This window comes from Penicillium pulvis (genome assembly GCF_028828015.1).
Source record: "Penicillium pulvis strain IBT 33274 chromosome Unknown contig_23_segment0_segment0, whole genome shotgun sequence".
NCBI lineage: Eukaryota > Fungi > Ascomycota > Eurotiomycetes > Eurotiales > Aspergillaceae > Penicillium > Penicillium pulvis.
Genome location: NW_026643075.1, coordinates 2674566 through 2686897, shown reverse-complemented (window position 1 = coordinate 2686897; position 12332 = coordinate 2674566). Strand labels below are relative to the sequence as shown.

Genomic DNA, 12332 nt, shown 5'->3' with positions numbered 1-12332 from the left:
TAGGTCAGAGAACAAGCTCACTACCGCTAATCAGTTTCATATTCCACAGCGTAGTCTATGGAGTAGTGTGAGTAAGAAAGTACCTGAGTATGTACTCGATGTTATTATAAGGCTGAATCCCGAATCCCACGCTAATCTAAATGCGTTTAGTCAACGTGTTCAACGAATTTTGTGGTATTTAATCTTTGCGCTCTATTCTCTTTGAGAGATAGGCTTTACTGATGCTGAATCACAAGCCTCAAGAAATGGCATCTCTGACTGCTCGCTTGTCGAGCCACCCTCACGTCCTCAGCATTCTAGAAAAACGGTTTATCATCTCTTGGTTATCGAAGCGATAATGAAGCAGATCTTGAAGATCGTTTGATGAAGAAACCACGAATAGACTTGGAGTCCCTCACCAGATCAACCTAAACAGCTCGCCCTGATACTTAAGCTAGTTAGCTGCGATTTCATTCACATTCTGAACTTCCATCGTAAGATTGTTACCCCGGTCATCTCTCACCCAGTCTCCGGGATTCTGATCCATAACGCTTCACAATTCATTAAAAACCATACACTTTGTCAAAAACAAAAACATACAACAGTCAGGATTCGCATGTGGTCACCCACCATACTACTAACTAACCGGCGTGTGGCTTAAGTACGGCTGAGCGGACGGGAAGCCCTGTTCTCCACACCCTATGGTCGTATGTGCTTGGAATTTCATCGAAATAAAATATATAGTTCTATCTAGTGATGAATATGGTGCCCAGGGGAGAAATTGCTGAGAGCCGCTTTAGCGTCGCGGGATGGTTATTGAGAAGGGCGACTACGCAATCCATTAGACAGTGTGGGAATTCTACGAGACATCACTGTATCGGTTCTCCCAGTTCCCTCGGACGCATGACTCCTCATGTATCTACTTAATCAGGGGTGATTACAACGTTGACTAGGACTGGTGTAGTGGGCAAATATATACATACTGTACCTTGAACCTCAACATCTATTTCCACGTAAATCCACCACCATCAACGATTCAAGACCATAGATTCATTGATGCTCTAGAACACACTTATAGATCTTAGTCTATCTATTATGTTTATCACCTAAGTTAGAGCCCTGGGCCTAGACCTGGAGAGAGTCCGACTCCACGCCGTAAAGCATGCGCACCTGTCCGTGGTCCACATCATAGTGTTAAATTCGTTTGCAAATTTCGTTTGTTTTCAATTCAAGTTTAGAAAGGCGCAATTTTCGAATATTGAACCTTTCATCTTTTTTTAGAGTTTCAAGCCTTCAAATGTAGACCTAGACTTAATTACCTCATCGCTTATACACTATTTCCCTAGGATCTACCCTGTCGGTTGCATGTAAAATCCCCAACCATTAGCGGGATTGGATCTACACGTCTCCGCTATCAAATAGAGCCAAGCTTTTTTGCCAAGTGGATGATCTTTCAATTGCTGTGGGCCTATTTGATTCACATGACTGTTTGCTTTCCAAAGTACCCATGCTTGTCAATCTACATAGTAACCTATCTGTCTCGTTCTCGTATCGCACAAGGGTTCAAGGGATGAGGACCCTAACCAAGGCTAGTCAAGTGCGTACATCGACCGTATAGAACGGGGCAAATTAAACGAGGGCTGAGCTATTAGTGGACTAGCCAGTACCTAAGACATTTGGAATGCTACCTAGGGCTCACTGGACATTAACCCCGCATAACGCGTATAATGGAGCTTAGCCTCATTAAGCCTTTTCCGGGGCCCCGAACCGTCTCTGCAGCAGAAACTAATTTAATTATCTTCCCCGGGGTCAGAGCTCGCACTTCTAGCCCCCTAAATGCCGTCTTGAAAAGCTTGAGCCTGAACTACCGCGGGGATTTATCGGCTTATGTCGCGAACAGCAACCGGCGATTTGTTTGCTAATTGACTTTAAGATACTATCGTAGCTTGGGAAGGTGGGATCGTGTCTCACCCCCGCATCTCACCGGTTAAATTGGAAGGCTTTATCGGTAAATTGAGGTTCAAGGAATGCATCATTGCTTCTACTGGATTATTGACACTCTGCAGGGGAGAAGTGATTGGGCGGGAGAGGCGCAGAGCTGCCCTGCACCCCGGCTCACATTTCCCCATTCTCATAAATAGTCCCTGGCCTGCTTTTCTTTTTCCTTCTTCTGCTTGTCGTTGATTTCTCACCCCCATTTCAGTTTGTAGCTCGCAGATCTTCCACATACACTCACCATGTGGAATCAGCTGGGAGTTCTTCTCCTTGCCGCAGTACCGGTTATCGGGACAAGTGACACGTCAAATCCCCTTACTCAGGGCAACGACACTGCTCCAGTCAGTCTAATATGCTATGTTGTGTAATCGATATGCTGATAAATTCTAGTGGCCTAACTCCGTCTACTCAAATGGCACCGATACCAGCAACCCCGTGGTCGCCGCAGGCTCCAAGTCAAACCAGACTTCTCCCCCGTGGTACCCATCACCATGGGGTGAAGGGTTGGGTGATTGGGAAGCAGCGTATGCCAGGGCCAGATCAATTGTCAGCCAGATGACTCTTACGGAGAAGGTGAATCTTACAACTGGTGTCGGGTATGTTCATATACTCCTTTTTCTTGTTTGTCTTTCTGCTATATGAACTAACTCATATAGATGGGAGCTCGAGCGATGCGTTGGCCAAAATGGCGCCGTCCCTCGACTCGGAATCCCTAGCATGTGCATGCAGGATTCGCCCGTGGGAGTCAGAGATAGTAAGATTACTTTACCTGCGATGCGCACTTATACTAACTTCTGATAGCGGATTACAACTCGGTCTTCCCGATGGGTGTCAACGTCGCCGCAACCTGGGATCGAGGCATGGCATATACCCGTGGACAAGGAATGGGCTACGAGCACAAACATAAGGGCAGCAATGTTCAGCTGGGCCCAGTGACTGGTCCACTGGGTCGTGTACCCGAGGGTGGAAGAAACTGGGAAGGCTTTGCACCTGACCCAGTACTCTCGGGCGTGTTGTTCGGCGAGACTATCTCTGGTATCCAGTCGCAGAACGTCATTGCCTGCGGCAAGCACTTTATCGGCTATGAGCAGGAGCATTTCCGCAGTGCAGGAAATGGCTTCGTGTACCAGGTCAATGAGAGCTACAGTGCTAACCTAGATGATGTGACAATGCACGAGATGTATCTTTGGTAAGCTACATCATGGTTACATAGCTGTCCATATGCTGACTACCACAGGCCGTGGATGGATGGTGTGCGCGCTGGAATGGGCTCTGTCATGTGCTCTTACAACCAAATCAACAACAGCTATGCGTGCCAAAATAGCTATGTGCTCAACAAGCTATTGAAGGCGGAACTTGGATTCCAAGGCTTCGTCATGAGCGACTGGAGTGCGCAGATGTCTGGTGTTGCTAGCGCACTGGCGGGTCTCGATATGACCATGCCTGGCGACATTGCCTTTGATTCCGGTACTTCATACTGGGGAAGCAATTTGACCGTTGCTGTTCTGAATGGCACTGTGCCCCAGTGGCGCGTGGACGATATGGCCGTCCGTATTATGGCAGCCTGGTATTACGTTGGCGTCGAAAACAACTACGTTCCCATCAACTTTGATTCTTGGACCCTTGATACCTACGGCTACGAGCACTACTATGCAAACGAAGGGTATGGTATGATCAATGAACATGTCGACGTGCGAAACAACCACGGAGCTATGATTCGTGAGATTGGTGCGGCTAGTGCAGTCCTGCTGAAGAATGTCGATGCACTGCCATTGACCGGCAAGGAAAAGTTCACTGGAGTGTTTGGATCCGACGCTGGCCCAAATGCATATGGACCCAATGGGTGCTCTGACCGCGGATGCGATATGGGCACCTTGGGCTGTGCATGGGGAAGTGGAAGTGCCAACTTCCCATACCTGATTACCCCGGGCTTCGCCATTGAGAACGAGATCTACAACCATGGTGATGGAATGTACCAGGCCGTTCTCGATGACTACGCCTACTCCCAGGCCGAGTCAGTGGCCAGCCAGGCATCCGTGTCTATTGTTTTCGTCAACTCCAACAGCGGTGAGGGATACATCAGTGTGGATGGAAACATTGGTGATCGCAACAATCTCACCATCTGGAATGACGGAGATGCTCTGATCAAAGCTGTCAGCTCAGTTTGCAACAACACCATCGTGGTCATCCACAGCGTTGGCCCAGTCCTTTTGGACAGCTTCGTCAACAATGACAACGTAACAGCGATTATCTGGGCTGGTGTTCCCGGCGAGGAATCCGGAAATTCCATCGTCGATGTGCTCTATGGCAAGGTCAACCCTGGTGGCAAGCTACCATTCACGATGGGCTCGTCCCGCAAGGATTACGGAGCAGACGTCCTGTACAAGCCCAACAGCGGCGAAAGCGCCCCGCAACTCGATTTCACCGAGGGACAGTTCATCGATTACCGTGCCTTTGACAAGGGCGGCGTAACTCCCATCTATGAGTTTGGCTACGGCCAGAGCTACACCACATTCAGCTACTCCGACATCACCATCAAGAAACACAATGTCGGTAAATACACCCCTACAAAGGGCTCTACCTCCGCAGCTCCAGTTCTGGGCAAGGTCTCCAGCGATGCATCAGAATACACATTCCCGGATGATATCACACCTGTCCCCTACTTCATTTACCCATACCTCAACTCCACATCCCTGAAGAAATCAGCCGATGAATCCGACTACGGCGTTTCGGGCTCCATCCCTGCGAATGCCCACAATGGCTCCCCACAGCCCCGTCTCCCTGCGAGTGGCGTGGGTGGAAACCCTCTGCTATGGGACGTGCTCTACACGGTGACCGCCAAGGTCACCAACACTGGCAAGGTAGCCGGTGACGAGGTGGCCCAGCTGTATGTGGGATTGGGTGGACCAAATGACGCAATTAGACAGCTTCGTGGATTCGAAAGACTGAGCATCGCCCCTGGGAAAACTGCTACTTTTACAGTGGATCTTACGCGACGTGATCTCTCGAACTGGGATACTGTTTCGCAGGACTGGTTTATCTCGGACTACAAGAAGGCTGTTTATGTTGGTGCTTCTTCACGGAACCTTCCTTTGAAGACTGTTATTTCTGGTGCATCGGCCTTCAATTAGTTCGTTCATGTGTGAGCATTCATTAAGATGATACGTTAATAAGGCGAGATCTGTGAGCGGAAGGGATTTATTGTACATACATCCAAGGGATATTTACTGCGCAATGCATATTGTTCAAATCGGCGAAGAGTTCTAGATCGGTACAGTAGTAGTTGAGTATTTGAGTTACCATATCTAAAGATAAACTCATAGTTAAAGTTAAGTTACCAACTCAGGATTGAGGCACCGAGGTCAGAACGTTCTGAAGTTGGGTAGTTCAATTGGTACAGTGAAGTCGCAGCACAATAATCTTTTTGATACAAAATCTGTCATAATTATGAATCATAGCCAAAGCGAATATTTCATTAATTGGAGTGGTAGCTCAGCGGTAGAGCGATAGATTGCAATTAGCGATCATCTATAGGTCCCGTGTTCGATCCACGGCCATTCCTTTCTTTTTGTTTTTTGTCCGTATCTACCAACCTAACTACTCTCTACCTCATCAAACTCAGATCTTCTTTTTTATATATTCTATCCTTTTCTTCTTCTTTCTCCCCTTCTTCTCTCAGCAGAGCTTCGGCAACAGCACAATACATGGCTTCCATTGTTTACTCGGCTATTGTTCACGAACGGAAGAATAGGAACGTTCACTATCGTTGTATAGAGCTACTGTATGTAGTCCCCGACATCATATCTGATATGCTAATGACAAGTTTCCTTAATCGACACATAACATTAATACCAGTGGCAACCTTGGAAGACCAATATCCAACATAGGGTCGACACTCTTACTCTATGTAGTAGCAGCTGCCAAAGCCGTAAATTAAACTACGAATCACATTACTCATCTTAAGATCTTAAGGCATATCCAGTCGTTCATATATATCTAAAAATCCCAAGCCCTAATAAAAAGAAATTCCACACCAGTACGTCCTCCTGAAAGAAGAGCACTCGAAAAAAGCCATGATAGAAACGAAGTCAAAGTCGTCTCTGAATTTTAAGGTATGGTCACAAGACAAAGGGGAAACGTAATCGTATCTCACATATTTGTGCTCATTCGGTGCACAATAGGCACGGCACTCGGGGGCAAGCTGCCCATCTCAGTGACGACCATGTCCACATACTCGGCCGGGGTAACATCGTACATCAGATTCAAGAGTTGCAGGTGAGAAGTCTCCTTCCAATTGGCAAGAGGCGAAGGAGAAGGAGTGCGGTCAGAAGTGGCGGGGTCAGGAGTAGGAGCAGCAGGTTTTCCACCCTTGCCCTTCTTGGGGTCAACAGGGGGAGCAGTGAATGCTGCCGGGTCCGGAAGACCAGTGACCTGTTGTGCGGGGTTGGCGGAGACCAGCTCGGCGGCATCGGCGATTTCATTGACAACGATACTATCGAGGGCGACACGGTCCGTGAACTTGACTGTCTCGCAGCATACAATGACGGGGACTTCGACACCTCCGGCCCGTTCCTTCGCGGACATGGCGACTAAGGCAGTACCGACACGAGAGTAAAGACGGCCGTTACTGGTCATGGCGTGGGCGCCTAGGAAAACCTTTGTAGCATCCTTAATGGCGTGGCTGATACCGTGTACAAGTGAGTACTGGACATCCAGACCGGCATTCGCGAGGGCACGGGCGAGATTCTTGCCCTCGAATAGTGGGCGCGAATCAATGATCGAAACTCGGAACTGTTTTCCTTCGTTGTGTGCTAACAGCAGAGTCTGCTTGACAATGGAGCTGCCTGCGAAGGTCACAATCACATCGCCGTCCTGGATCTTCTGTGCGGCACTTGCGGCAATAACCTGATCGGCAACTGTGATCTTTTCGCGGATAAAGCTGTCGATAAAGTCGCACAATGTTGCCTTGGCGGCGGCCTCCGGCGTAGAGGGATCAATTCCGGCAATGGCCAACTTAAGCGCGCGAATAGCGTTACCCTGGCTGATAGAGAGTGGTCGACATGTGGAGAGGTAGGTAATTTGGTGAGAGAGGTGGGTTGTCATGTGGCGGGGGAGCGAGGTACCCATTGGTGTAGTGTAGGATTCGACGACCTTAGAAAGTCAGGAGGGTTAGTTTCAAGTTTCCAATGCTAGAAATGGCTTATGATCAAACTCACTCGCTTGAAGGCAAGCATGGTAGCCACGCATCGCGCGCTACTTCCGCAGACCACATAGTCCCTCAACTGCAGACCCAATGCTAGCACCGCGGGGTGCACCTCCTTACCAGCACCTGCAATAGTAGTCCTCCGTTGTTGACCGTAGAGATGACCAAAGACAGCAACGCTCTTATCCTCCCTCTTTTTCTTCTGCTCCACAGCAGCGCCAGCGCCGACCACAGACCCACGTCGCGGAGGAAGCACCTTTGATCCCTTCTGTGCAGCACCTCCACCAGCAGCATCTTTCCTCGGGGTAGCCGGAGGACGAGGCTGACCGGGTGCAGGAGCTGAACCGCCCGCAGCACCAGCTCCGCCATCTCGTTCAAGTTTTTCCTTAACGCGCCGAGCAGCTTTCTCTGCCTTGGCCTTCTTTTTCAACTCAGCGGGAGTCAAGGGCTTTTCACCAGCTGCAGCGTCGGCTTCAGCGCCGGCAGATGCTGAGGCATCTTTGCCCTTTGCGGGTTTGTCTGTTTGTGCGGGGTCCTTGGGCTTTGCGCTCTTTGCATCGCGGATCGGGAGGGTTTGCTGTGAAGGGGTCTCGGTCGCGGGGGCAGGTTGGGCCGGCGCATTAGCCGGCGAGGAAGTGGGCACCGAGTCAACGGGGTCCGTCATCTTGGATGACTCAATCTCGAGTTGTGAGGGGCGTTCAGTCGAACCTTGAATTGCTTGGTGGGGAGAGAGGGTTGAGTCACGGAAAAAGAAATGATGCCATAAGCAGCCCACAGCGTGCCGCAGCCCTAGTCTCCGCATATGTAGTATGAACAAGTGGGGAATACCGTGTATATCTAAGAGGGATTATGAATAGGATTAGAGGCAGAAAGTTACAAAATCACTGAGAATGTATTCACTATCTCACTCTACTAAGTTTCAGCCTGAACGGAAAGTTTTGAAACATGCATCATGTCAGGACTCGTTATTCATGTCAAGGGGTCTCGCTAGAATAGAAATAGACAAAAAAATAAAAGAAACAAAGAAGAGAAAAAAAGACAAATGCCTAACATGACTGGTCTGCCCAAAACGTGGCTCCAGATAGAATAAAGAACACTGTACCGCCAACACCATCCAACTGTATACGCCAATAAAACCCGCAAAATCTAGCGATTGTTCGGCGCAATAGCACCCAAGGCGCGTCGTTTGGGGGTCATCGACTGGTCACGTCGCTGCCAACGTTCATGATCTGATGCCAACTTGCGTTTAAACACACTAAGATCACCAAGGAGATCTTCCATGCGAGACTGCATCAGGTGAGCTTCACCATCCTCATCATCCCAAGTCACCGTCTCGTCGTCATCTTCATCCTCATCGTCATCTTCCCAGACTTCGGGCTCGGAGTCGGATGGAATAACAGGAGATCCTTCACGAGATACTGGCTCATCGTGGGGCGGCTGATTTTCCTCCGCTAATGAAGCCAGGCTAGGCTGTCGCTGTGCCAAGGTGATCGGTGGAATGGGATTTTTGAGGCTTTCGAGAGCAAGTTTCAGGTGCATGCGCAAGGCCTCGTTCTCGGTCTGGAGCTGGCGAATCTTGCAATCACTGACCATCTTGGTCTCTTCCATCAGACGTTGCATCTTCTCTACCTTTTGCTGGTACTCATCGAGCTTCTCGTCCTGCATTTGAGTTGCGCGCTGGTTTTCTGTCGCTTGGCTCACACTCAGCTGCAAAGTCCGGATTGTTTCGGCCATCTCCGCGATTTGTGCATCACGTTCTGCTGCAGAGACATGATCTTGGTTCACTCGAGCCCGGGTTCGAATATGCTTAGCTTGGTCGGCGTATCGTAATGTAGAAAGCGTTTCTTCGTAGTCGGCGGGTGCAATGCACGCAATCATGGCTGTTTTCGAGTTTCCTCCCAGACTGTCCTTCAACAGCCAGGTAAGAATAGAGTCACGGTAAGGTACCAGCTCCTTGCCCTTCCTCCCCCCGCGGGTTTTCTTTGGATCCGCCAGAGCCGCAATAACACGACCAAGCGTTGTGAGTGACTTATTAATGTTGGAACCTTCGCGGAGTCGTTGGCCTGTCGCTTCAGTCGCTTTGGCACGCTCAGATCCTGCAAGATCAACCAGTCGAATACGCGCAGTGCGCTCAGTGGTCTCATCCGTTGAAAGGTCATGATGGATCTGTTTGAGTGTAATAGTGAAAACCGCATGCGATCGAGATGATGTATCGTTCATCTTGGTGCTCGCCGTGGTACGCGACATATCGCCCTTACGCATAAACTTCATCAATTCCGTGTAATTTCTTGCTGTAACTTCGGTCAAGTCTTTAACGTATGGGCCCTCGGATGGCGACTCTCGAATTCGCAGATAATGCGGTGGGTCTGTTCGGGGAACCAAAAGATCCCGTACATGCTCATTGTATACCTCGAAATATGACACGCGGACATTGTAGCTGATATCGGGAGATGGCGAGTCTTCAATGCGTTGGAACAGATCTTCGCAGGTACGCGGAATCAGTCCTGGCTGTTCGGGGGTACCCATCATGGTGTAACTTTTGCCAGAACCTGTCTGACCATATGCAAAGATACATGTGTGGTATCCTTCGAAGTTGTGATCCAGGAATTCCTCACCCAGGCAGTTGTAAACGTCCTCCTGTTGAGCGAAATGATCATCTTCTTCATCATGCGACCAGAATGAATTATCGAACGTAAACGATTTGTCCTCGAGAATCTTGCCCCGCGCTTGCGATTTCGGCTTTCCAAGGTCGTCTGGGCTGGGTTTCGGTGCTAACAGGCGAGTCATCTGCGTATGAGGGTCCATCGAGATAAGGCATTCTGCCTGGCGTTGAATCTCTATCATTAACGGTTAGAACACTCCGTTCCTGGCGCGACCTTCCCCGTGCCTGCACACGTACCTCTGGGGAGAAACTTCCGTACGCGCACGACGACGCGCACATTTCCTCCTCCTGCTGTCGGAGACATTACATCTTGACGGCCGATCAGGGATACACCTTCTCGGGCGCGAAGGGATGGACTGGAGGCGGTTGATCGCAGTGTGGCGGCGGAGGCGGATGTCGAGATCACGCTGGGGGACGTGATGCCTGTGAGGGCGGAGGAATCGGATGAAGTGGCGGAGGAGATCGAGCCAGGCCCGGCCTGGCCGATGTGGTGGTAGAAGCGCGGATCTAGCGCCATGTCCCTGCTGTATTCCCTCAACAACTGAACACAATCGTTGACGGCTTCGCGTCGTCGTTCGACGAGGTAAGGGTACATGCAATGAATTGAAATGAAATACAGTGAAAAGAAAAGGTAGAGATCGGATACAAGGAGATTGAAACGAAAGTGGAAAAGAACGAATAATGAAAGGAGGGGGATGTACTGTTGCGCGTTGCTTCCTTGTGAGGTTCAGTAGTTCATGTCCGGTTTGCGGGGAAGTCGTTTTCGGATGTAAACAATGTGTCGCAGGATCAGAAAACGGGCATGCTGCGGAATGCACACCAACGAAAGGATGAGATTCAAACAAATTAAAAAGATAGATAGTGGCGAGTAATGACTTAGACAAAACTAACAAAGAGTTGGGAGAATACAAGACGGTGAGCGCAGTACAGCCCAAGGTGGGTTGCCATAGCAATGGCCACGTACTATCTAACCTACTTTTCACTGCGATCGTCATCGTTATCAACAATTATATTCAATTTCAAAATTATAACACTGTGCACAGTCTGGACCCAATTGACACTCCACTCTAATCAAAATCCTTGGTCATAGCATCATACACGTCGACGTCATCCTTACTTTGCTTTCCAGCCGGGGAGTCGGGGACAGGGTTGCCCTCAGCGTTCATGTGTTCCGCCAGCAATTGGGTAGGACCAATATCATCCAGCTTCTTCTCTTGACCCGTCTTCGCCGTTGCCATTCGACCGGTCGAGCTCTGCTTTTGTGTGCCCGGGTTGACGTCGGCTACACCGCTGAAGCGCTGGTTGTCTTGCTTTGAGGACATTATGGAAATGAAGGGAAGATCTCTGAGATATGGTAATTAGTATCCGATCTTTGCCATTCTGCCCAAGTCGACCAAGCAACCTCAACGGTACCTTTAAACCTTCGACCTGAACAGTACCAGAATAGGAAGGATGATGTTGCTTACCAGTTATGGTTGAATTAATCGATGTTTTGGTATTCAGATGATAGTCATATCTCAAAAAGACTATAAAGTAGGCACGCGATCACCCAATATTTATTGCTGGGGTATGGTGGCGGCATGAGATTATTATGACGACGACATTCACCACCACCGTGTTCGCTCTCCACCCTCGCCATTCGTGTTCAACTCTTTGTGCCACTAATTCAGATGTTCTATTACTTTCTCGAAACCATCTGAGGTTGGTTTGACCAGTAAGTGTGGACAATGCAGAATGGTAGACTTGAGGCATCCCATGGATCCTTCGACCACGCATCATGGGGTCGATTGTTGCCACAAAGGTCTCTCAACTTTGATCTGTAATTCGGTAGGGATAATAACGCATCATGGGACAGTGATGCAGACATTATGTGGCGATAGAATCGTGATGCACTATATTTGCATCATCTTTTTGGTCGAGGAAGCTTCTGTCCAATTGGCATGCTCCAAGCTGATGCCATCACGGTACCAATCAATTACAGATGCCAAAGCTCCATTATCTGGATAGAATCCGGGGCAAGCTCATGAAGCTCCTGATGCCTGTGATTGCAGGTGTTTACATGACCCCGATACTGCTCAAATCAGATACGTAGTAGAACTTGTGTTTGTCGAGTTTGACGGTGGCGTGGCATTGGGAACGCACGATTCACATGGTTTTGGAAGGCGCGATGCAGTCGACTATATATCCATTCGTCTTTTCGAATTGCAAACCTTCTCTCCTATTTGTTCTTGATATTCCCCTCATTCAAGAAGGCATTCTTCCCGAATATTCCAACTGCCACACAAAACAAAGTGAAAAATGCGGCCATTACACTAAACGGGGCTCTGTTCTATGTTTCAGATCCTTCAATTCCAGCCGTATGTGTCAAGAACTTCATAGGAATTCCTCAAGTAAAAATGGAAATTCAAGCGAGAATTCTCGATGGGTGATCCATACAGAAGCATCCTTTTATCAATCATTGATCGACAGCAGGCAACGGCAATGATTGAACGG

The 12332-nt window shown here is 49.1% G+C and overlaps 4 protein-coding genes across 4 annotated transcripts; 1 reads left to right on the top strand and 3 right to left on the bottom strand.

Moving 5' to 3' along the window:
- Positions 1-2216: 2216 nt before the first annotated feature.
- Positions 2217-5105, top strand: N7503_005288 (beta-glucosidase; the record flags this gene model as incomplete). The annotated part of the gene is made up of 5 exons (XM_057064835.1): positions 2217-2315; positions 2365-2570; positions 2631-2728; positions 2776-3163; positions 3212-5105. 5 exons carry the CDS (start codon positions 2217-2219, stop codon positions 5103-5105), a joined length of 2685 nt encoding a protein of 894 aa, XP_056922578.1.
- Positions 5106-5939: 834 nt separating this feature from the next.
- On the bottom strand, positions 5940-7979 carry N7503_005287 (translation initiation factor eIF2B subunit delta; the record flags this gene model as incomplete). Its single annotated transcript, XM_057064834.1, has 2 exons — positions 5940-7125; positions 7191-7979. The coding sequence occupies 2 exons, from the start codon at positions 7977-7979 to the stop codon at positions 6124-6126; spliced, it is 1791 nt and encodes a 596-aa protein (XP_056922577.1). The 3' UTR covers positions 5940-6123.
- Positions 7980-8323: 344 nt separating this feature from the next.
- On the bottom strand, positions 8324-10434 carry N7503_005286 (kinesin-3 family protein uncB; the record flags this gene model as incomplete). The annotated part of the gene is made up of 2 exons (XM_057064833.1): positions 8324-10014; positions 10077-10434. The coding sequence occupies 2 exons, from the start codon at positions 10432-10434 to the stop codon at positions 8324-8326; spliced, it is 2049 nt and encodes a 682-aa protein (XP_056922576.1).
- Positions 10435-10906: 472 nt separating this feature from the next.
- On the bottom strand, positions 10907-11161 carry N7503_005285 (uncharacterized protein; the record flags this gene model as incomplete). The annotated part of the gene is made up of 1 exon (XM_057064832.1): positions 10907-11161. The coding sequence occupies one exon, from the start codon at positions 11159-11161 to the stop codon at positions 10907-10909; it is 255 nt and encodes an 84-aa protein (XP_056922575.1).
- Between the last annotated feature and the right edge of the window lie 1171 nt (positions 11162-12332).